The sequence below is a fragment of the Euwallacea similis genome, chromosome 2 (genome assembly GCF_039881205.1).
Source record: "Euwallacea similis isolate ESF13 chromosome 2, ESF131.1, whole genome shotgun sequence".
NCBI lineage: Eukaryota > Metazoa > Arthropoda > Insecta > Coleoptera > Curculionidae > Euwallacea > Euwallacea similis.
In genome coordinates, this window is record NC_089610.1 from 8,314,973 (window position 1) to 8,338,017 (window position 23,045).

The 23,045-nt window shown below is 36.2% G+C and overlaps 3 protein-coding genes across 3 annotated transcripts; all 3 read left to right on the forward strand.

Moving 5' to 3' along the window:
* Positions 1-117: 117 nt before the first annotated feature.
* LOC136419508 (uncharacterized) lies at positions 118-3,291 on the forward strand. The gene is made up of 2 exons (XM_066405894.1): positions 118-586; positions 642-3,291. Exons 1-2 carry the CDS (start codon positions 176-178, stop codon positions 1,095-1,097), a joined length of 867 nt encoding a protein of 288 aa, XP_066261991.1. The 5' UTR covers positions 118-175; the 3' UTR covers positions 1,098-3,291.
* A 714-nt stretch (positions 3,292-4,005) lies between these two features.
* LOC136419405 (protein GVQW3-like) lies at positions 4,006-5,070 on the forward strand. The gene has a single exon (XM_066405689.1). It carries the CDS (start codon positions 4,006-4,008, stop codon positions 5,068-5,070), a length of 1,065 nt encoding a protein of 354 aa, XP_066261786.1.
* Positions 5,071-6,553: 1,483 nt separating this feature from the next.
* LOC136419507 (uncharacterized) lies at positions 6,554-20,377 on the forward strand. The gene is made up of 9 exons (XM_066405893.1): positions 6,554-6,864; positions 11,901-12,041; positions 12,098-12,277; positions 15,190-15,291; positions 18,811-18,983; positions 19,037-19,232; positions 19,591-19,683; positions 19,745-20,143; positions 20,199-20,377. Exons 1-9 carry the CDS (start codon positions 6,835-6,837, stop codon positions 20,310-20,312), a joined length of 1,428 nt encoding a protein of 475 aa, XP_066261990.1. The 5' UTR covers positions 6,554-6,834; the 3' UTR covers positions 20,313-20,377.
* The last annotated feature ends 2,668 nt before the right edge of the window (positions 20,378-23,045 follow it).

Here is a 23,045-nt window from a genome sequence, read left to right on the forward strand (position 1 = left end):
AACAAACGTCAGATGGATATAAACAATAAACGGCTGATTGATTGCTGTCAGATTAAATAAATCAAAATACAGGGATTTCAAACTGAAAAATTCTCCGTTCCATTCCCCATCCTCTATCCATTTCCCTATTAAACCTCTCATTCATCAATTAAAACAATAAAAAATAACCGAAAATATGTCTGTTGATACAGCAAAAACCAATTTTAACTCAATACTCACCAACTTGAACCGGAAATTTGAAATAACCGAAAGCAAATGGACAGACAACAAGCTTTATGAGATAAAATTCAGGACTCGCCTTGCTGTAGAGCAGGAGGACTACAATGTATATTGTGACCAGTGGGTGCAGGAGTTTTCAAGTGTTACAAATACAGTGTGGGTGCACAAAATCTCAAACACAGGGCCTAAAGTTAAGTTTCGAAAGCAGTATCAGTGCTGGGCCTACCCAACCAAGGAGGTAGACAAAAAGCTTCTTTTTGATCCTCGGAAGTGCAGGGCTACAGTGGATATTAAAATATTAGAAAGTTCACCAAATAAGAAGAGACCTAGTCGATTTCGGAAACTTGGATTTAATGCCTTAGTCAAGGTATTTTTAATTGCATTTCATAACTAATTAATATCTAAAACATGGGATATTTTAGCTGAGTTTCCAGCATTTACACCCAATAGATACAACCAAAGATTTCTCCTATTTTGTCCATTATTGTGACCCAATTTTTGAAGCTCCAAAACTACCAGTACAGCCTGCTGAGCGGTTGCAACAATTAATGGCCAAGGTGTTTGAGAGTGCTGCTGTAACTTCGCAGAAAGCTGCAGATAGAGCTAAAGAAGCTTTGAGGAAACATTGCCCAGATGGGGAGGCTTGTAAAAGTCTACTAAAACAGCCCCAACAAGTGGTTTTAGCGGCTGCAAATGAGCCAACTTCACAAGGTATTTTCTATGTCCAGCAAGTTGTGTTTGATTCAGCTACTCAAACTTTGAAAGAAGTCGCTTTGGGCTCTAGTAATATAGCTCATCAGCATCAGATTATTGAGGTGCAGGTACCAGGGGACGGGCATGTGAGTTTGGGACCAAATGTATCTCAAATAGGCTTCTAAGTCAAGTTAAGCAAAGTAAAATACTTACTGTGGTCCTATAATTAATTTTTGCTTAACTAGTCACCACCTCCAGACTTCTTGTGGGAGAATGAATGAACGTAAAGCAGTTTTTACCATGAAATGTATTATTTTTTTTCATTTGTATTTGCTCTTCAAACAAGAGTTTTTAAAGTTTCCACAACGCCTTTAAGTTACTTTAGCCTTGCAATATTACCTATATATAGAAAGAACCACTCTTAATAATTTTTCATTAATAAATCCATCCTCCAACGTAGGTATATACTCTTAGGCAACCATTGTCTATTCAGTCAACCGTGAGAGCCACAGATACGAGAGTCGTGGGCGTGTACCGTTCAAATCCCACTTTTGCTATACCTTTTATAACAGTTCATATGTTCCTTAAAGGTTCAATGAAATACTAACTTAAACAATGGGACAGTTTATGCATATACTTAAATGAATTATTCGTTGAATTCCTGTAGAAGAAAAGTTGCAACGCTCCATTGTTACGAAATAACCTTGTATATGTGTGAAATTATGTTGTCGATCAACTGTAGATATTGTGTGTATATAAGAGGTCATTAAGCATAAATTGAAATAGACTTAAAAAAATTCAAACATTTGGCATCTGTGGTTATATCTATATGAGCTAGAAAAACATCAAAAGGCATTACACCATTCACTTGTATTGGGTGGTTATATATGGATCGATATAATTGAAACATTCTCTATTCGAAATACTGAACTTTAATTTAAACTTAATTGTTATTGTTCATGTTTATAGCAATAGTGATTTATATCTTCTGTGGCAGTGTTACGTCCTTACCACCCACGTGGCTCTTATTACTCTGCAATTTTTTCCCTTTTTTATATACGAATCAATGAGAATTCTACTGATGAAGGAGAAATGATTTAACAATGGCTGATTATACTCCAATTTAATGGTTCATACAGGAAACTTTTTTTAGCCGCATTTAAGTCATAATACTTAAGCAACTTTTCATCAGACTCTTCTTTTTTCCTTGCTCATTTTTTTTTTTTGAGCTGAGGCACAATTCCATTACCACAATGCCTGTTTGAAAGTGTCACGCTTCCTATATAAAAATGGTTCAGTTATGACCAACAATTATTAAAAAATCGAGTATTTTATCGACTGTATGGAAAAAATTAAAGCCGGTCACACCCATTCGTCTATTGGTGGAACCGATTTGCTTTGGCCGTTATGGTGCGAAGTTCGGGATTGTCTATATTAGTTCCAGTCGGCACGTGAGATATGGTTTAATAAAGGCATTCGATGCTTTTTGTACTACTTTTTACACTACCTCTGGGGGAAAATCCAATTATGGTAATATTTGAATAATGAAGTCTTATTACTATGGACGGTAACCTCTGTTGCTTGACCTCTTTGCACTTTCATTTAGGCAATAATCTGTAACTATAGGTGCTTGTGATCACGACCTGATTCTTCAGATTGTAATTGGGTTTGGGAGGTTTGCGAAAATGCTTGTAACTACCTAAAATGGTTGTATGAATTTGAAAAAATATCGTTGCTCCGTTGAACTGAAAGATTCCCTCAAGTGTGTTTAGTGTTTGATTGGATAAAGTTTATTAGTGGCCTTTGATGCAAAAGGGATCCAAAGTTATCGGTAAAAGTTTTGGTGTGCGGAAACTAAATTGAACGGGCAATTTCCCACAAATTTGCTTATTAAGCTTAATTGGTAATTAAGTGGCAATTGCTAAAATCACTGATGTGAGTTGAAAACTTTCTTCTCTTCCTATTTATAGACTTAACAATTTTTGAAGGTGTTCTCTTTGTGTCTCAACTTCTGCATAACGCGTGATATTGTTTATAAAGATTAATTATTCTAATATTTACACACAACCCTAGTAATTATATAACAAGTTTCATTGTTGACTTATCCAATTGTTGTACTATTCAGCGACACTTTTTTCCAGTAACCACAGCAGAATCTACTAATTTTAGTTTTTTAAAGGAATATAATTTTTTCCTCACACCTGTTCTTCGATTTCCACAAAACTATAATAAAAAATCAGTATAAAATTCTATTTAGTTTCAATTATTTGGCTTATTATATGGATTATGAAAGTGATTAACGTTTCAGATTAAGATGAAACCACAAGTTTGTTATTTTATATATGGAAAATGATTAAATTGCCCACAGTTTTAAACGAGAAGTTTTAATTACAACTTCTCAAATCCGCAGCGTTTCCTTACTAATTCTCAGCAACATTTTTTTTTCTCTACGGTTCGGGTTGGTGCTGTCGGTAAATATTGATACACTTTCTCGGTAAGTATCTGAAACCATCAGATAATTTTATATTCTTAACTTGTTATAAGATTATGCCTTTGAGGGCATTGGACATACATATGTATGTGCATGAATATCTACGTGAAAAATTATCATTCCGAGCTAGTATACCGTGTGTCCAAGATAACAGTGCTTAGTATGGGGATCTCTCAAACGGTAATAGATCGGTTTCAGATTTAAGTAATTTGACGATGCAAAAAATCTACAAAATTAATTTTGATGTTTCAGTTATTTAGAAAAAAAAAGAAATTTTTTATTTCATTTTTTCTCGATTTGTGCATGGTAAGAGACAGATAAAAACTAAAACTATTTTCCCGTCGCAGTTTTTTATTTTTTTGATACGGCCCTGGTACATTTTTTTGTCATTGTAAGGCAACTTTTTACTATACGAGGTGTGTAAATTAAGTAATGAGACTGGCAACGTAGCGTTCGATCTAGCAGCCCTTGGGAAGCGGGACTTGGAGGAGCGACAGGTGAACATGTGATACGCCTTCAGTACGAGTTTGAACTCGCTAAAGTCATTTGGTAGTCCATAGCGATTTTGTTTGTGTACCTGTTTCTTCTACTGCGTTCTAAAAATGAGTGACATCAATTTTAAGCAACGGTGTGCTATTAGGTTTTGCTTCAGATTAGGGCACAGTGCAACGGAAACTTTTGCAAAACTTCAGAAGGCCTATGGAGACAGTGTTTTGTCAAGGGCCCAGGTTTTTCGGTGGTTTAAGGCATTTTCAAAAGGAAGAGGGACCATTGAAGATGAATCACGAAGCGGGAGGCCTTCATCTTCAAGAACCGATGAAAATGTCGACAGAATCCGAGATCTTGTGCGTTCAGATCGACGGTTGACCGTCAGAATGATCAGACAAGAGTTGAATTTAACTCACACTACCGTTCATCAGATTTTAACCAATGAATTGGGGATGAGAAAAATCTGCTCAAAAATGGTCCCAAAAAACCTTTCGAAAAACCAAAAGGACATCAGGAAGGAAAGGTGCCTTGACTTTTTGGAATCTATTGAAAATGAACCAAATTTTGTGGAACGTGTCATTACTGGTGACGAGTCTTGGGTGTTTGAATATGACCCGGAAACCAAGCGCCAGAGCATGGAGTGGCACCGTTTAACCTCTCCAAGGCCCAAAAAAGCAAGAATGAGCAAATCAAAGATCAAATGCATGCTAATTTGTTTTTTCGATATCCAGGGAATCGTCCACAAAGAGTTTGTGCCTGAAGGCCAAACGGTCAATAAACACTTTTACCGAAAGGTTCTTGAAAGACTTCGACAAAGGGTCATTCGTGTGAGACCAAACATCAAGAACAACTGGGTGTTGCATCACGATAATGCGCCTTGTCACACAGCAATTTCAATCAATGAGTTTTGGGCCCATAAAAACATTCATGTGGCTCCTCAGCCTCCTTATTCGCCTGACTTGAGTCCTTGTAACTTTTTCCTCTTCCCGAAACTGAAAAATTACCTCAAGGGAACTCGTTTTGAGACACTCCAAAATATTAAAACGGCTGTAACCGACCAGCTGAAGACTATTCCAGTATCGGACTTCCAGCACTGTTATGCGGATTGGAAGAACCGTCTCCAGCGCTGTGTGGCTTCCCAAGAAAGTTATTTTGAGGGAGACAATATTAAATTATAATTCTATTCGAATAAAAAAAATTTTTTAAATCAGTCTCATTACTTAATTTACACACCTCGTATATTCATTGATATATCACACTTAGTAATGTACTAATTGTTTTGGTTTTTAATGACTTTTTTTATTATTTTCATAAAAGAACCATATTGCCAAACTTTGCAGTACAGAATTTTTTATCCGAAAAGAAGCTTCTAATGGTAAAGTGTTATATTTTGCGTTATAACGCAGGTGAACCAAAACGCATGTATGATGATGTTTATGCCGAAAGAATTTCGATGACTCGTAAGAAATTTTAAGGAATCCGGATCATTTACAAAACCAGTATCAAACCGCGCCAAATACAGTACCGAAGAACAAGAAGAGCATATAATGTTGTCGGTTGCTGAAAATCCCAAATTATCGCTTGGCGAACCTGAACATGCTACAGATGTCCCAAAATCAATTTGTTTTACGCAAAAGAAGTTACTATCCCTTTAAATTTAGAATTCCTCAGGGACTTCGACTCGATGATGAGTATTTTGCGAATGATGTAGATAGCACTGTGCAGGTGATCAAAAATTTCTGCATAAAATTATTTGGTCAGATATGAGTTAAGTGACGAACACCAGAATTTTTAGTAGAAGAGAGATGCATTAGCGGTCCAGATAGAACTTCTCTGTGTACTGGATTTAACACATGGATTGAAATATTTGGTACTTGAATAATTAATCCTTTCTTCTGTAACCAATCCCTTACCAGGGCGGGCTATCACATTTTACTTGAAAGGGATTTGGAGAAATCCTCAGGTAATCCGTTAATTTTAACATATAATTACTGGTGCGAGAATATCTATCACATGAATTTCCTGGAAGATGGTTAGACACCGAATAGGAACGTTCTTGGCCAGCCCGTTCTTCGGACATGGATCCGTTGGATTTTTTCTTTAGGGATATATCAAAAATCGTGTTTATGGACATGCCTCTGAAACAGAAAAAGAAAAGTATAGAGTGCTTAGCATGTTTGACAAGAAGTAAGGTACGAAGTACTTATTTTTTTGGGGTCTAAGATTATTTTTTGACCATTTTTTGACTAATTAGTAGTCTTTTTATGTCATCATAGGTGTAACCAATTACGTGGCGCGATGTTCAGCAGGTACAATGAAATTGGCGTCATGCTTTTAATGAACTTGAATAAAAACCTTCTGTGCAAATGACTAGTAGTAGACACTAATCAAGCTAATTTTGGGTACCACCATTTTCACTTGATATGTTCATCCCTTTATATGGGTGTTGAACATATACGAAAATGAACTTCCTAGATTGTTCCATTTGGAAGTTACAAATGTCTGAATTTGTTTAAATTTAGTAACCGAGATGCAGTTTCTCAGTAAGTTATTATTATTTATATGTACAAATTTATTAAAGTATAAATACAGTATCTCGGCAAAGCTTCAAATTCAAATAGCTTCCACTTGGTATTATCACTTCAAATTGCTCGTACATTTTGCCCACATACACGTAGTAGGTATTCCATTGCCTACCTACCAAAGAAGAGCACACCGCAAACTAAAGTGGTGGGAACTTTTGCTAGATTGAATATAAGTTGCTTTAATTCATCGTAAGGTTGATAGTACTGAGTACTTTATGCGGGTGGAGCGGCCTTTACTGACTATATTAAGAAGATAGCGTGAGTTAAATGAGAGCGGAAAAGGTGGTGATTTTTTAGTAGTGTTTTTTTACGGAGAAACTCTAAAAATTAAGTGGATATTTTGAGTGTAGAGTTAAAATGGATATTAGAAGGCATCAATTCAGAAAGGTAAGAATTGATAGGGGATTGTTGTTAATTACAATTTGCAAATTTTACATAATTGTTTTTTTATGTTTGGGACAATAAAACTCATTTCATTTTTTGAATAATATGGGGCAGGAGAGTTTTTAAACGAATAAAAAATTTATTGTTTTCGACAACCAGTTATATTCAGATATATTACAAGGAAGCAAATAATAAAATTGCCTGCAAATAGCCACAAAATAAAGCAGATAAAATATGAAAATATAATTATGTTTTATTATTATCACTATTAAAATTATGTTATGATTCTTATCATTAAGTCTTGGAAATTAATTTTTTTTCACATAACACTGTAGGAATTAATGAATATTGTGAACCCACTATTCACGTTGAACGATTTCTTATGTTTGTTGCCATAGCTATCTTTATCAATTTTTGAGTTATAAGAGGCTCTGTGAGGGGATGATTTTACAACTATTTTCCCAACGAGGCGTTAAAACTGTACTTTTTCATATAGGACAACCTATATTGTGCATTTTTAAAATGTGTTATCCATTACGTTTAATGTTCCTGCCATCTCAATATCCACCTCCCTTGGTTTTCGAGTAATACAGAGTTTAATAAGAGCATCATTTAAATTTGAAATTGCATTCTTCGGTGTGATAGTCTTTATGTCTTGTAAAGCTGATGTCCTCACATAGGCCCCCATGCATATTATGGAAGAACATGAACCTACCATTCATAGGGAATAACTCTTAAACATGAGTTCTGGAGTAACTTTTGCCTCTATGTAATTATAATTTCAAGAAATTAGAAGCTCTAGCTCTTTTAATTCTCAAGATATGGACTTTAACACTGATTGTCGCAATTTTGAAAAAATCGCAATAAAGGTATTAAGGCTTACTATAGGGTCCATGTCAGTCGACTAAAACTGAAAACAGAAAATTTTCAAGAGGGGACGATAACCGAATTTTATTCCTTTTCCTTAAGAGCGATTGCAACAGTCAAGATCGTTATAGGATCTATAAAAAATATCTATCGAATTTGTGATTATGAGAATTGCTCACATAATCAAATTAATGTCGGACGCACAAGTTGATGAAATTGACTCCAATTAAATCATTTTCCCACTATTAACCAAGTTTTATTTTTTTAATGATTGTTTGCGAAATATCTTGGGTAATATGCACAAAGTGCGTGTGCATGCATGCGATTACATGATGGAGGGCGAACAATGGAGAGATTATTCCTCTGGTGATATTGATGGCAACCTCTTAATTAGCTACTTATTGTTTCAATGACAAAAAATCCAAAATCTAGGGAAATCGACCAAAACTCATCAGCATCATTTCTGAGATTTTTTGCGTATACCTTTCTTTGATCATATTTATTACGTAACGTATGCAAGAAAATTGGGCCAACAGAAATGATTCTTGTACTACTTAAGTGAAATGTTAGAACATGTGTTTTGCTTGAGATGGTGTCTAACAAAGTGTAAAGTAGATCCAGGAAGCGATGTTTCAACAATTTGCCATTATATGTTGCAAGTTAATACGAATAATTTTTAATGTACTACAAGCAATCTTTCAAACAATAATTCATGTGTCTTATATGCACCTTTAAGCTACATTACACAGCCAGTGGCTCGGATGAATTAAGAACCCATTTAATTGGCTGGTAATTTTCGAAACACTTAATAATAATTCTTAATTAATAACCGGTAAACGATTATTGCTCCAGTTTGAAGCATTTTTGATGTTACGGAATACAGGACGTTCGATAAGTGTTAACAGAACAAAGAGAAATATAAGACACACGTGCGTTATTAGTATTTGCATCAGTAAGTGGCAATAAGACCCACACAGGGCAAGTACCTAATTTAAAATCAATTAATTTTGCTTCACTCTCTTCAAAACAAGCCGTATGTTATGCAAATAATACTGTTGGTGAAGTAGATAATTGGCAAGAAAGAATGCCTTTAATGCAGTATGTGCAATAGATGTGTTTACCGCGAGCATGTTCTTGAAGCTTCAAATAATGCCCCAGAAGGGACTAATCTTAACCTCGAAAGGTTCAGAAGCTGGATCGTTTTCGCTTTGATGTTCCTGAAATTCAAAAAAACCTAAATACCTACACTTTCAATGGCCATGTAATTAAACATATGGCGTTAACTCGCGTTCTTCGCTTTACTACCCATTTTTCACTTCTTCAATGCTACTAAAAGTCAAGGATCTCACGAGAATAAGACTTTAATTTGTAATCGTTGTAATGCCTATCTGCACATAATCGGCCGATGGTTGAATCCAATTACCTGGGAAGCAATAACTTACAAGGAGACTTCCGAAACAGACACGGAGGAAAAGTAGCTTTCATCAATTTGCTTTCCATATGAAATCCTCAATGAACCTATAAGCGCAAAACAACATTAAGTTACCTAATTTGACCAACATTTAGTCTATCTGCGTAATAAATTAATAAAACAGCAGCGGGTAATTTATAATCCTATAGCCCATTGTTCCATCTTCCACCTTCACTCTTCAGTTCATTGTCTTCAAATCAGCATTAACAATACCAATTTAGCCACATGCCCCTAATTGATATCTACAAACGAAAACAAATAATATTGGGAATTGTGCATTAACAAAATGGGAACAATTTCGCCATAAGTTTTCCACGTTATGATCATTATTGCTCATGCAGTTACACAAATAAGCGAGCTATTTGGTAAAATTATAAAATTTATTATTCGTTAAAACAATCTAAAAAGCATTAAAATGTATATATGTAGTTCTCTACCTTGGATGGCTTTTTGATGTATGAACTTTTAGGGAAAATAAGATCAGGGAATTGGAGACACTCTGAACTCATACAGGATTAACTTGTTTCCTCATGGCACATCCAATGCATTTTAACTCAGTTTTTGTATAAAATGTTTTCCCAATTAAAAACAATTTCTCTCGCCTACAAGTGGATAAAAACATTAAATTAATAATGATCCAACAATCGCAATCGCGGATATATTGCCAAACGTAAATTTTTGGGAACTCCTATGTAACTGACGTAACAATGCAGTTTTGACTTTCATTTTCATAATAAAATGATACATTCGTCTGCACTGGAATTACATGACCGTTACTAAATACCTATCTATTATGGCAATTTTACAAATTTGTACTTTCAAATCGTGCTTGAAGACTTATACCAAGATCATGCATTTTTGCCCAAGTATATCACAATGGTAGGTATGATTCAATGTTTTAATTGCAGGGTAAGATGATGAAGTGGTTCTGCAACGGCTTCATTGTGTTTCCAAATAAGTGTAAGAAGGCAATGAAATCTGATATTCCTTTTTGTGTTTTTTTTCAGCTGTTATTATTTATGGGTAATTGCGCCTACGTTTAGTGTTGTTAATGAATAATCAATTTAATGAATACTAGGAGAACAATATAGTGTGTAATATATGGTGAGGAGAAAAGCGATTTCTAATCAAGTTTCCAATAAGACGATCGGAAAATTATAGCTGCGGTAAAAACCTTTCTCTTGGGCGATTATAGGTGATGATGCTGATGAGATTTGCAATGAAATCGATATATGTGTTTGAATTGTTTTTCAATTAGAGGAAACAAGTACTTGGAAATGCTTACACGTAGTGCAATACTTAAAATAGATACTAAACTATGGCTTTCAGAATTCCAAATATTTGTTTCTTTCCAATTAATGCCTATAAAAATTAAAATTAGAAACAGAAACTCATTTATCATTTCTTGACAACATGGTGAAGCAATATTTACACTTTGATATTATCATTGTAATTGGCATTTATAAAGTAGTGAAGGTTTGAGTTGGTTGGAGTAAGTTCAAATGTTTGAAATTCATTTAGTCATTGTAACTAAAACTTTAAATAAAACATAAAAAATACAAATATAACGTTATTTTTTTACGAACTATTTTCTGGACAGAATGGTGGAGGACATATTGGAGCTAATAGTTTTCCATTAAGAACTACTGTTCTTATGAATATTGAATAATTAATAAACTGGGTGTTTTATGAAAAAATATCTAGTTAACGGGACTTGGCGCATTGAAGACGTGGGATTATTGATTCCTTATATTACTCGACAAATAAGGGCGATTAGTAGATATAGGAATTTTTATGAGTGAGCAGATTAAGCGAGTTACAGCGAAAATAGATTTTGAGCTCAAATTATTCGAAAACCAACAAAAACAACTATAGCGAATCGTACAAACGTATTGTTCCCTTATGACTGCTGGGTCTATATTATTTAATAATATACAGGGCGTACCGTGGAAATAATCAAACCTCTAGGGTTGAAAAGCAATAATGCCAAAAACTCCGTTTAAAATGCATTGAAAATGTTCTCGTATGGAAAAATAGAGTTTTAGCGTTAGAAACATGGCAAAAATAGTTTTTGGAAATTATTGCATCATGAAAGCCCAAATTACCATTTTTTTCCACACAAATTCTAATCTCAATGATTGACTCATTGTTTCGTCAGCAAAGTGCATTCGCTGCTTAAAACTTCTCACCATACGTCCGGTCAATTTATTTGATCTCGAACGGTATGGTGTAACTTTTATGTTAGTTGTACCATTCTCGGTACCGAAACGTTCAAATTCTTGGGAAGTAAACTGTGGTCCGTTGTCGGAAATCTGAAATTTGGGAAGTTCAAAACTAAAAGAAAGTTTACGCGGAACTCCGATGGTAGTTGCGGATGACATCTTTTATAGGATTATTGCTTCCAACAAGCGAAGGACCGGCCAGTATTGACTACATCCTTCAAGAGGGCCCGCGAAATTTATACGGAGGGACGGTCGGGGGTTCCTAAGATATTTCCCCAGTGCATAGTTGCACTTTATGTAATAATGGTGGTGCATTTGGGCATATATGAATTTATCAGTAACAACGCACAATCCCCTATAGTGCTGTCCTATAGCTATCTTTATCAATTTTCGGATAATTGGAGATTTCATGAACTAATTTTTTGTTATCTTTCGGAAATGTCAAGGACGCAATAATTTTAATATTCTGGTATTTCCAGGACAGCACACACCTAATGCTCCTGATTTGGATCTCCCTACTACCCTTCTCGTGGTGCACAGAAGAGTACCAGAGGGAAATTTTTCTCTCCCCAAGAAACTACAATCCTCACCCCTACGAACACCAATTAACCAAAATTCAGGTAAATCCCCATTAGGACTCAAATTTTTGGCTTAATTTCATTTTTACGTTATTTAGAATCCTGGTCCAGTAGTGTTTCCACTGAATCCCGATGGTGAGGAGTCGGTTTTGAGCAACAGATACAACATTATCACTGTGGATAATGCCGGCAGGAAGTACCCCATCGACATTACGCCTTATGCTAAAGTAGCAGAGAAGATTCAGAAATTGCTTGATAGGAAGTTCTCTGTAAGTAAGGTGAGTTTATAAAAATTAGTTTTTAAAGCTTGGCGATGGGTGCTTTGAGGCACCTTTGCTAGTCAATCTGGATAGAAAAAACAGACACACTCATATTCCTTTTATCTTTCATGTGGAAAGCTCGAAGGCAAATCCAATATGATGTGCTTTCCTCGTACTCAAAACAATTTATTTGTATATCCTCTGGCAAAATAGCACCGCCAACGACAGACGAGGAAGCCTAAATTAACCGGACACATTTTAACAGCAAATTGGTTGGTTTTGGGACAAAATGTTTTTTTTTTTTGTTTTACTATGACATTTCTACCTTTTTGCGTGGAACACAACGTTGTTTTCGTTATACGAAACCTGCAATAAATCGGCGATCTATTAGAAAGTTTTATCTGCAATTCCCATTAAATTGGGCTCATAATGAGCACGTACGCAAAGTAACAAAAAAAGGAAAAATTACAAGGAAATTATATCGAAATAATACATAATAAACGACCATGTAGGTACCCAACTATTACGGGCAAACATTCATCACGAATTGAGCGCCTCAGGCCTCGGATTTCGAGCACATTCTGCATAGCAAATTGCTTTTGACTTTTAACCTTGTTACATTTTCATTCTCGGAAAAAATAATATAATTAGCTTAAAACTCCCAACGCACTCGCTGCTGTTCTATATTTGAACTGTTATATCGAAAAGTTTGGATAATTGCCCTGATTTCGGGGGAGTTTTAGTTCGTTTTTTGAACTGCAGTTGGATCGTTTTAAACGACAAAAATTTACAAAATAATACTCTTATAGAGGGAAAAATAGCCCTTATAAATGCCTGTACATTCTCCTCTAGCTTTAATTTAAATTAAATAAAAATAGAGTGGAACTTTCCCCAATTTAGCACATAACCGTCCTCATTTGGGTTTAAAGCTGGAATATGATGGGCTTTTAGAGGTGTTTGTCTAGGACGGCCAATTATGAAAGTTTATAATAGACTTCAATTCGGCCCTATCACGAAATCCTGTCCACTGTCCATTCGAGTTTAATATGTTAAGGGATTAAGCAAAATCAGAGGCTTTATCTTAGCGAATAGTGTCACCGAGTTTAAGGGATTGTCGGGTCATTAAGTCTAGGTTGCCATTTGAATAATTTTGCCTAGGGACTGTGGTCAGGCATTACTTCTAGTCGCTGCGGTCCTCAGATTAAAGGCCAATTAACGTCGAAAATTTGCAGAAAAACCATTTTTTTTCGAGCACTAAAAAAGTACATATAACCGACATGTGGGTAATAAAAATTTATAGCTGGCGCATGCCTTTGGGACTGCAAACCTATCCAGACAATTTTATATTAATGCCCGACATGCATGTCTTATTTTCCAGGGCAAAAAACCGCAGCCACAATATGACTTCTGATTTTTGACGAAACGATGCGGAGAGCTTGATCTGAATATTTTATCGAGCCAGGTTGCATACTGGATATAACTAAAAAACGCCAAAAAATAGGAATCAATTTTTATATTTAATTTAAAATTTTTATATACATATCTAACAGATTTTGAATTTTTTTTATTTTTCAGATTTTTTATTTTCTCGTCTCACTTCTCCTCTCCAATTTCCCTCTGGTCATTTTAGATTCGCCCTGCTTCTCTTCTACGTAGTGGTATGTTCGGTTGCCTGCAATAAGGGAAAATAACGATTAAATTTCCTACGTTTACATTGGAGTAAGTAACTTTTGAGTGAACTAATAAAATGCGAAGCATTTTTTTAATAAACGAGCGGGAAAATAAATTTTGACCTAAATCTAAGCTCTTGTTGGTATTCTTGCGGTAAATTTTGAGCTATTTCTTTGATAACTGAAATGAAGTCAAGCTTAGGAATATGCTTGCGAACTAATCTCCGTATCTCTTGTTAATCTCCATATCTCGAAAACTAGGGGAGATGCTATCTATAGATACATCAACCGCAGCGAATGGCAAATTCAAGAAATCACGTGACATAGAGGGGGTTCAATCACTGAGGGCTTATTCAACTCATCTACCTGTACAATGACCACCCTCCTCCGAAACAAAACCTTTTTTTTATTGCAAACTAGGGCTTTAAAGCCATGATACATTCAAAAAGGGGATTTTCTAATTTGCCCCTGAGCCGATTTTTAATCTTCCAGCCAAGTGAAGCATTTCTGAAAGTGCCCCGGTGATGTGGGGCGGCTGTAACGTCTATTTCACAAGCCCCGGCAGCCAGTAAACCAGAAAATTTGTCAGAAGTAAAAGGATCGGTTAGACAAAGTTAATTCCAGGAAAATTGCACGTTATGAATATGCATGACATTCTCTGAGGCCGCTCTCATTCCTTTTAAACTTGCAGGCAGCTGCAACTCTGATGCCGCAATTATTGCCGTAACATTGTTGCAAAGAAAATTAATTAAGCAGATATTATGCAGGTGACAGTTGTAAAAAGGCCCTCATGTATTTTGAATGAAAAATAACGAAATGGCGATGCTCTAGTAGAGTCATAAACGAAAATGTGCATAGTCGAGCACTTCTGCTGCACTTGGCTGCCAGTGCGAAATAAGGAAAGACATGAAAAGCATTTCCAGGAACGTGCTCTGGCCAAGTGGATTCCTGGTTTGTTACATGACTGCCATGTTTGATATACGAACCTGCATAGTGCGCCTATTAATCCTTGGATTTTGTTTCTTACATTTGACACACCAATTATCATCTTTTCTCATGTTACAAAAACTGCACAGCACCACACTTTTCTAAAAGCGTATTAAGCCGGTAATGCAACCGAGAAATGAGCTCATTCTGCTTCCCCATTTTAACTCAAAACTATCAATTTACCTTGCCTTGCAGAACGTAATGAGGATCCATTTTATAGCTACCTCATACCCATTTATGCACTAATAAAATGTTTCTTTCTATATTTTGCAGCAAAACCAGTTAGAAGGGGAGATCTTTGACGCCCTTTCTCATCAAGGGGCTAAAGTAATCGCCTACCCTCCTCAAGAGCTCAAGAATTATGATGCTGCAGTGGTAAGTTTATGCGTTTATTGCATTCAATTTTATTGCTTTTACAAGAATTTTATGAAGTTTCCGCAGAGAGAAAGACAGTTATTTATAAAATCCCCGGTAAGAAACTTCAGACCCGTGGAAACGACGTCCTTTATCTGACATTATTTTATAAAAGTAAAATAGGTTCCGAACTCTATACCTTTTAGAATCGGAAAATGGCTTCAATTTGTAGGGAAAACTATCCGTATTCGGGTAAACAATGGATGGGAAACTCTCCATCTCGCTCATTTTGCATTTTGCGCACCGTACGCTTTTGATTCGCATTTTCAATAGACAATTTATTGAATGAAAGGTTACGTTTTCGAAATGAATGTGCCTTCGGGAAGGCTGGAAATCGGGATTTTCGAACGCACACATCAATCGATTTAAACGAAAATTTCAATGGGAAAATTATCTGCTTTTTACTTCTTTTATCCAAAGTTGGGGCCTATTTTCATGATTCAAATAGTGCCTCAAACTAAAATCCAAAACGAACTCCGAATCGCTCGACTAGAGCAACACCAGCTCCCAAAAATTTCGTACATATTTTGGAAATTTCTGAAACGGGCAGATACCTACTCATCTATTTTTTACCAATTTTCGAAGTTTGACCCTCGATATCTCGAGAATCTATAAAATTATACTTTTATAAAATAACTGAAATAAATTGTCTGAACGGGCGTTATAAGCCGACTTTAATCAAGTTGTTATATTTTTTTTGGTACTGGAAATATTGGGTTAAGAGAAAATATCTATTTTGTGATTTTTGAAACTCTTCAAGTCGAATTTTCAAGGCATAAAATAAACTCTTAGTCTCTAACAAATCAATTAATATATTATGTTATGCATTATAACTGCTTCGTTCTTGTAGCTGTCACTGCTCTTAGACTCACTCAATCTTAACAATGGTCTCCTTATATAGTTAAATATCTCATAACTACATTCTATATTTTTTTACAAACGTGCAAACATTAGCATAAACCAACATACTAGAATATTCATTGTACATAAAAGAAGTTGAGCGCCGACGATAAAGCCCTTTTTCTACTGTCTTTCACCTGCGGCAGGCGCACGCCAGCCGCAGCAACATTATCGCACACCCAAATTCTGATAAATATCATGGCCCAATGGCGTAAATAAAATTGTAATGCCGAAACGTTGCAATATTAGCCTAATTTCGGAGGTTAAAAAATTTGATTTTTTTACATCTACTGTTCTTTAGATACATCCCTGGAGATCTCTCTCTTTTCAATTCTGAAGTTTGTGAAACTATTTACATGGAAAATCAGATCCGCTCAACAATATCAGTTATGCTTTACCAGGGTCTCGTCCAATAAGAAATTCTTGTCTAATAGCTGACATTACGTAACGCCCAAATTTTCCCTAATGTAAGGACCGACCCCTGGAATCGCTCAGTCTTGCTGAAAAAAGACTGATCATGAAAGTTTGAAAACAAAAAGGGCTTCCATGCCTGCCTCGTTACATTTGATATGCAAATTGCTTGTAAACCATCTGCAGTGCTCTATTTTTGTTCACTGACTTGTTTGGATTCCTCGTCCATTTTTGCTTTAAATATTTTATGAGGCAGATAGAGTGAGATATATGATGGAACTCGTTAGTATACTGACAAACTGGAAAAAACCATTGAAATCCGAAAGTATTGTGATTCCAGACGACAAAAACTTGACCGTTCAATAACCCCTTTTGCAAGTTTAAAAACGTCGGTCCCGGATTCATTTAGTATGCAAATTGCTTGCATTCTTGCCAACCCTAAATTCCAGGCGAGACATTTGTCTACTTTCTTCCTTACTTATTAATATTTTCCGCTATTTTTATAGAGGAAAATAGAAATAGAGCCGCGCTCTGGATATATGCGGCTCATACGCAGGAATTGAGATTCATATTTGATGTGCAGTTTCGGAAAATATAGAGCGCATTCTCTATGATAAATTCGTTCGTTCAACTCGTCATGGAAAAGCCATGAAAATGAATTCTGAGGAGGGGAGAAAATCCTGCTTTTTGCCACTTTTCTTGAAATTGCGGTAGTTTTATTGCCTCAAAATCCAGCTCTGAGCTAATCTTTTAGAGCCGGCCCAAAAGCAAACAACAAAAATTTGCCTCCCGTAAATCATTTTGAGCTGAGCAACTTATTTAATCTAGCCAAGATTTTACTTTTCCTCGTAACATTTTTCCGCAACAATTTTTATATTTCGAGGCGAAATTAAAATTAAAATTGCTCAAAAAAGATTAATGCTATGTAACTTCACCGCGAAACCGGTGCATTTCGGTTGAGCTGCATAATAATATCGTTATTACGTAGTTACGGGGAAATTTTTACTATTTGTTGGTTTAATGGAATTTCATTTCTATGAACATTTTCTCTATTAAATCGGTTTTCACGAGATTTGCAGCAGATTGTTTTGGAAGGAAGCGCCGAGAAAACTTTTTTTTTCAACACTCGTGACTAAATATTTTGGTACTCAAGCGAACGGTAAATCAAGGTAAATCCCAGTCATCCTTTAAATTTTGAACAGTCAGGCAGGGGAGGATTCTACTGAACTAAACGACGTTTGAGGCCTGGTGACAGCTCCCTTAGGGGAATATAGAAGAAGTAACTTTTTTGCAAAATTCCACTTATTCGAATATACGATGAATTTTCAGGATGTATAAAACTTTTCAGCTTGATCCATTAAGTGACGGCGGTAAAATAATCTTCCAGAAGCGAACATGTCGATTTTTTTCCATAAATTAACATTCTACTCCCATGAATTTCAGGTCGCGAAGTTCTCAGGTGTTTTGAATAAACAATAAAATTTTTACTTTGGTTAATGAATCAACGGTGCCGTAGTGAGTTTGAATTTTAAGTCCTGAGGAAACCCACTTGATTGACCTTCAAGACAGGAAAATTTAAAAAGTCAAATGCCTCCAATAGTTTCCCTACGTCAATGAGTTTCAGGCTGAATAAATAGTCACGTATTCTTTCTAATCAATAAATTTTGCAGCCTGTTGGGTAAAGAAATCGTGGCGTAGTGAAGCCATAATTGAAGACACAGAGTTCAAATTGTGTGATTTGTGCTTTCTTTAGTCTTTTTTTCTGATTTATCTTTTCTTCCTTGATTTCCTCATCAACTATCCAATTTCTTTTCTTTATCGAATCATCATAAATTTCATGATTTCACCTCTCGCAAAATTCCATCCTCAATATCCAATCTACCTTGTGACACATGGGATTTCTATTTCATACTAATAACTGTAACAAGTTTTGCAGACACATCTCCATATTTGTTTTCAATTTTAAGCCTCGTCAAATAAACCAAACCAATGCCGAATTTATGTTATTCGCCAATCGCATCTCTACTAATAATTGCGAATACATAATCTGTTTGCTGGGAAAGTCGGACACTGAAATGTCGAATATTATTACCGAATTTATTTGACAACGCAAATTTATGTGAATTTTGGTTTACTTTTACACTGTAAAATCAATTCACCTTTCTGTAGGCTCCCATCAAGAAGAACAACTATGCTTTTGCCTATAAAGTCCTCGATAAAGCTACTGGGGATGACTTCTCCCACCAGCAAGTGAGGAGTTCTAAGGCCACCAATGGGGAATACAGAGTGAAACTTCCAGATGGGAGGGTGCAAATTGTTTCCTACAAAGCTGACAAACATGGGTAAAATCTTTCATAATTTGTTATTTCTATAATCTAGCCCTGGATTTAATCAGATATAAGGCAGATGTGAAGTACGAAGAAGATCCGGAAGCTCAACAACATCCTCAATACATTGCTCATCCGAACGTGGTTTATGTACCTCAGAAAAATGTAAATCCGGTACCTGTATCTCAGTACAGTTCAAGGGAAGAAACAAGCAGTAAAACTGTGAAAACCTACGATTATGTGGAGTCTGAGAATAGCGATTATGTAAGTCTTTTGGAAACACAAAAAAGGAAATACGAATTTTCTTTCTTTTCAAATAACTCTGTTATGGAAATCAGAGCGGGAATATCAAATTTTATTTAGCGTAAAATTACCTGTTTTCCTGTATCAGCTCAAAAGCCGCTCATAATTTCGGGCTCAGTTGACGACTCTAATTCTCCGGTGAGCCGTATTTTCATCTCCGATTAGCCTTTTTATGGGCTGTATAAATTTATCTCAAGGATAAATTTAAACAGTATCTTCAATGGAAGCGTATTGTTTTACAGAGGTTTTATAAGCTTGTATATGACAGGTGGATGTTTTTACGACTCGCTTAACGTCCCTAATTTTTTCCATTCTACAGGAAGGATCTTTAGAGCAACATCAATCCCCGGTTAAATACGTGCATCACACCACTCCTAGCCCTCTGTATTACCTTGAAGGACCTGCAACTCACGTAATAATAATCTCACAATCTCCAATTCAAGCAACAATTAATCATCTATAAAAAATTTCAGGACCAAAACTACCCCTCAAAACTCACTCAAATCTATACAACAAGCTCCCACCAATATCAACCATCATACACTCAATCAACTGCGTCATATCATTCTCCCACACCAGCCACGCCCTCTTATGAACGTCACTACACACCGACCTTCCAAAAACAGTACGCTCCCAGCCAAAACCCGCCCACCTATCAAACGCCGTACGCGCCCTCTCAAGTCACCCCCGCTTATCAGAATCAGCACTATACCCCAATTCCAACTCCTCCTTCTTACAACCAGCCAATAGGGCGTTACACGTCCACCCAGGCCACGCCCGCCGTGCATGCACAGGTAGTCAATAACGGTGACAGGGGGTTGTTTAAGCCTGGTACTAGCTACGTCCACCCAGCACCTGCTGGACATAATAATGTGAGTCGTTTAGAGGGGGAGTGTGATTTTTTTGCGAATGATTTGTGATTTTTAGGTTATAAATACGCTGTCGTCGTCGAGTAAGCAAAACGATGCATATAGGCAGACATTGGAGCAGGAAAATGAGCTGCCTGAAGGGATCTACATTGTGGGGAAGCCCAAACAATGATTGAATGATTTGTGGTTTAGGAAGTTAAGTTTGCAGTGTATATATTTTTCTTAAAGCAATTTCATTACTTTTTAATATAAGTTTTATTATTAGGTGCCTCGTATGCCATAAAGGGTCCCACAAAGTGCCGTCACACATTCAAATTCATGGTTCTACCCACTTTTGTCATTGGCTTTCTTAGGCAAACCACTTTGTATGTTTTTCTATTTTTAGAATCTATGTATCCTGAAGATAATTCATGATATGGGTGTTACTATAGCTATCTCAGAGAGTTTGGAAGTTCTAAGGTATCGGAAGGTAATATTTTGACAAAACCACTATAAATATACATACGTTGATGAGAAGTTATATGTTCTGGAGATTATTCCTGACATGGGCGTTTCCCTAAATATGGGATCCAGATATCCTGACGTGGGGGTGTTATCTCGTATAGTTTTGGAGTGTTGAAGTCTTCAAAGTGAATGTTCCAGAAGACCTTTTGCACACCTGTCATTTCGCTTTGCATCCGATGTTATAACGTAAATCTCTCGTGGATAAATTGTGAAATTTTAGCACGATTGCAGTTAAAAAAATTCTCATTATTTACTATTTTAGGTAAACACCTTTAAACGCAGTGCGGAAGCATATGGCGATTTCTTGGATAGCACAATGTCCACGACAGAAACGACTTTTCCAATAACTCTACAAGCACTCAATAAAACAAATTTGACTCTATAACATCGCTCGTGAGTTATAAAATTGAAACTCCTATAAACTTTATTATCTAATCATATATCCCTTGCTTAGTGCCGTATAAGACAAATAAAACTGACGATAGAAACCCTCAAAATTCCAGCCATGCAAGTTCTGCCTTAAAAGATGCAACTTTCAACTTTTACACGAACAAACTTTCCATTGCACCCTTTCCTCCCTTCCGGACAAAAATGAAATATGCCCTCTAAAGGGATGTCTACACTGCTCGCATATCTGTCGAGTTGAAAGCAGCTTCCACTTTGTGTTTTCGATTAAACACTTGGCCATAAAGCTGGGAATTCGCAACATAATCCGCGTAGAATCCGGATTATGAAAAATTATTCAAATATTCCAGAATATTGTTTGTTCGCACAAGGCCGCAACACAGTCTGAAAAGCGCATTAAAACTGTTTGGGAAAAAAATTGAAGAGATTTGTTTTTTAGGGTATAATGGGAATGAGGGACGTCACAGCTCATAGCCCAATAAAATCGTGTGTATAGATGGGAAACGGGCTGACTCAACAGAAAATTGAATCGCTTATTATCCGTATAGACCAGACATTCGATATATAGAAACGCCATTGTTTCCTCAGTGCAAAGATATTGCGGCAATATATTTTCAGAGGGAGCATCCGAGGATTCAACGAAACGAACGATATCTACTTGGTGTTAATAAAGCATTTCACAAAGAAAAACCGAAGCCTTTGTGCTTTCCCAGCGGGTGGTCTGCTTTTCGAAATTATGCCCGATCGATACTTGCCAAGGGAAGATTAAAAGGAATAGAACAGATATCAAAATGTGATGCCGGATGAAAAGAAAAAAACGATGCTTTCTCCAATAACACCAGAACCATCCGGCATACTAATAGTAATAACAATGACGAATTCGAAATAATTTAAAAGCAACCCCTCGTCAAAATATAACTCATTATTATTCAGATTTAATTTGGCTTTGCTTACAATGTATAACATATTCCTCCCTAGTTAGCACTCTGGAGTGTACGAATTGAATACGGAATTTCCCTTTGATCTTGTATAAGTCAAGATAACAAAGCGGGGATTTCGGTTGTGCACGCCATCATGCTGTTGATTAATAACGAGAGGATGACCAAATTGGTGCAATATTATGTTAAATAGAGGACATCCTAGACAATCTTGCCTCTAAACCAACTTTAGCTCCTCTCACCCCCAATTACAATGCAGAGAGGAGCCAACTAAACGAAACTCCCACTAACCTGAAAGTTTAATTAGTTCCTTTATTTTCCTGCATCCGAAAGTTTGGGATTTATAGAAGTAAATCAATCTGAATCTGAAAAGCGGAAACTAAATAATTTAGTTAAACGCGAAATAACAGAGCATGTAAATTTATTGCTGATTGAGTTTAGGGGAAAGTTTTTGGATGTCTTTTCAGCCAGTATTGTCACCTTAATTAAGAAGTTTTCCGATGAGAATCTCCTCAGGTTCTGTTTGCAGTTTTCCCATTTTTAATCGATACACTTAAAAATGTTGTTTCAATATTCTGCGAAGCTCCTATTAAAGTTTCCAGGTATATTCTTTGTGTGTAGCTACGTCGCATAACAAGCGTGTTTCGAGTCTGGAACGTGGATGGTGTGGGAATAAAAATGTAACACTATATAGGTGTCCACAAATTTCCCCAGAATTGAGTAGCTTGTTAGCGGTGAATGGCCAGTCCAGGGATTTTCTGGGATTACATTATTTCTATACCGCTCAGAGAGGTGAAAATCGGATGAGATTTAAACTTTTACTTTCCGGTTTAGCGACACGTCCTCTCGGGAGAAATTGCTTTTGAATTCACTTTTAGGCTATTTTTCCGTTATTACTAATTTTTTGTAATCCCTTTAGCTTGCTTTGCAATAAATGCGGAACAATAACTGCCCTCGTAACTGTATCCTCGTGTTTGAGAGTACTCGGGCTTTATTGTCTGGAGTGAAAAAGAAGCTCACTCTACCGCTACTAGTCTCAGAATCTCATCTTATGAACA

Coding starts and splice junctions, on each gene's coding strand:
- LOC136419508 (XM_066405894.1), top strand. CDS start 176: ATGTCTGTTGATACAGCAAAAACCAATTTTAACTCAATACTCACCAAC. Junction 587..641: donor GATTTAATGCCTTAGTCAAG/GTATTTTTAATT, acceptor GGGATATTTTAG/CTGAGTTTCCAGCATTTACA.
- LOC136419405 (XM_066405689.1), top strand. CDS start 4,006: ATGAGTGACATCAATTTTAAGCAACGGTGTGCTATTAGGTTTTGCTTC.
- LOC136419507 (XM_066405893.1), top strand. CDS start 6,835: ATGGATATTAGAAGGCATCAATTCAGAAAG. Junction 12,278..15,189: donor GGAAGTTCTCTGTAAGTAAG/GTGAGTTTATAA, acceptor TATATTTTGCAG/CAAAACCAGTTAGAAGGGGA. Junction 18,984..19,036: donor TACAAAGCTGACAAACATGG/GTAAAATCTTTC, acceptor GGATTTAATCAG/ATATAAGGCAGATGTGAAGT.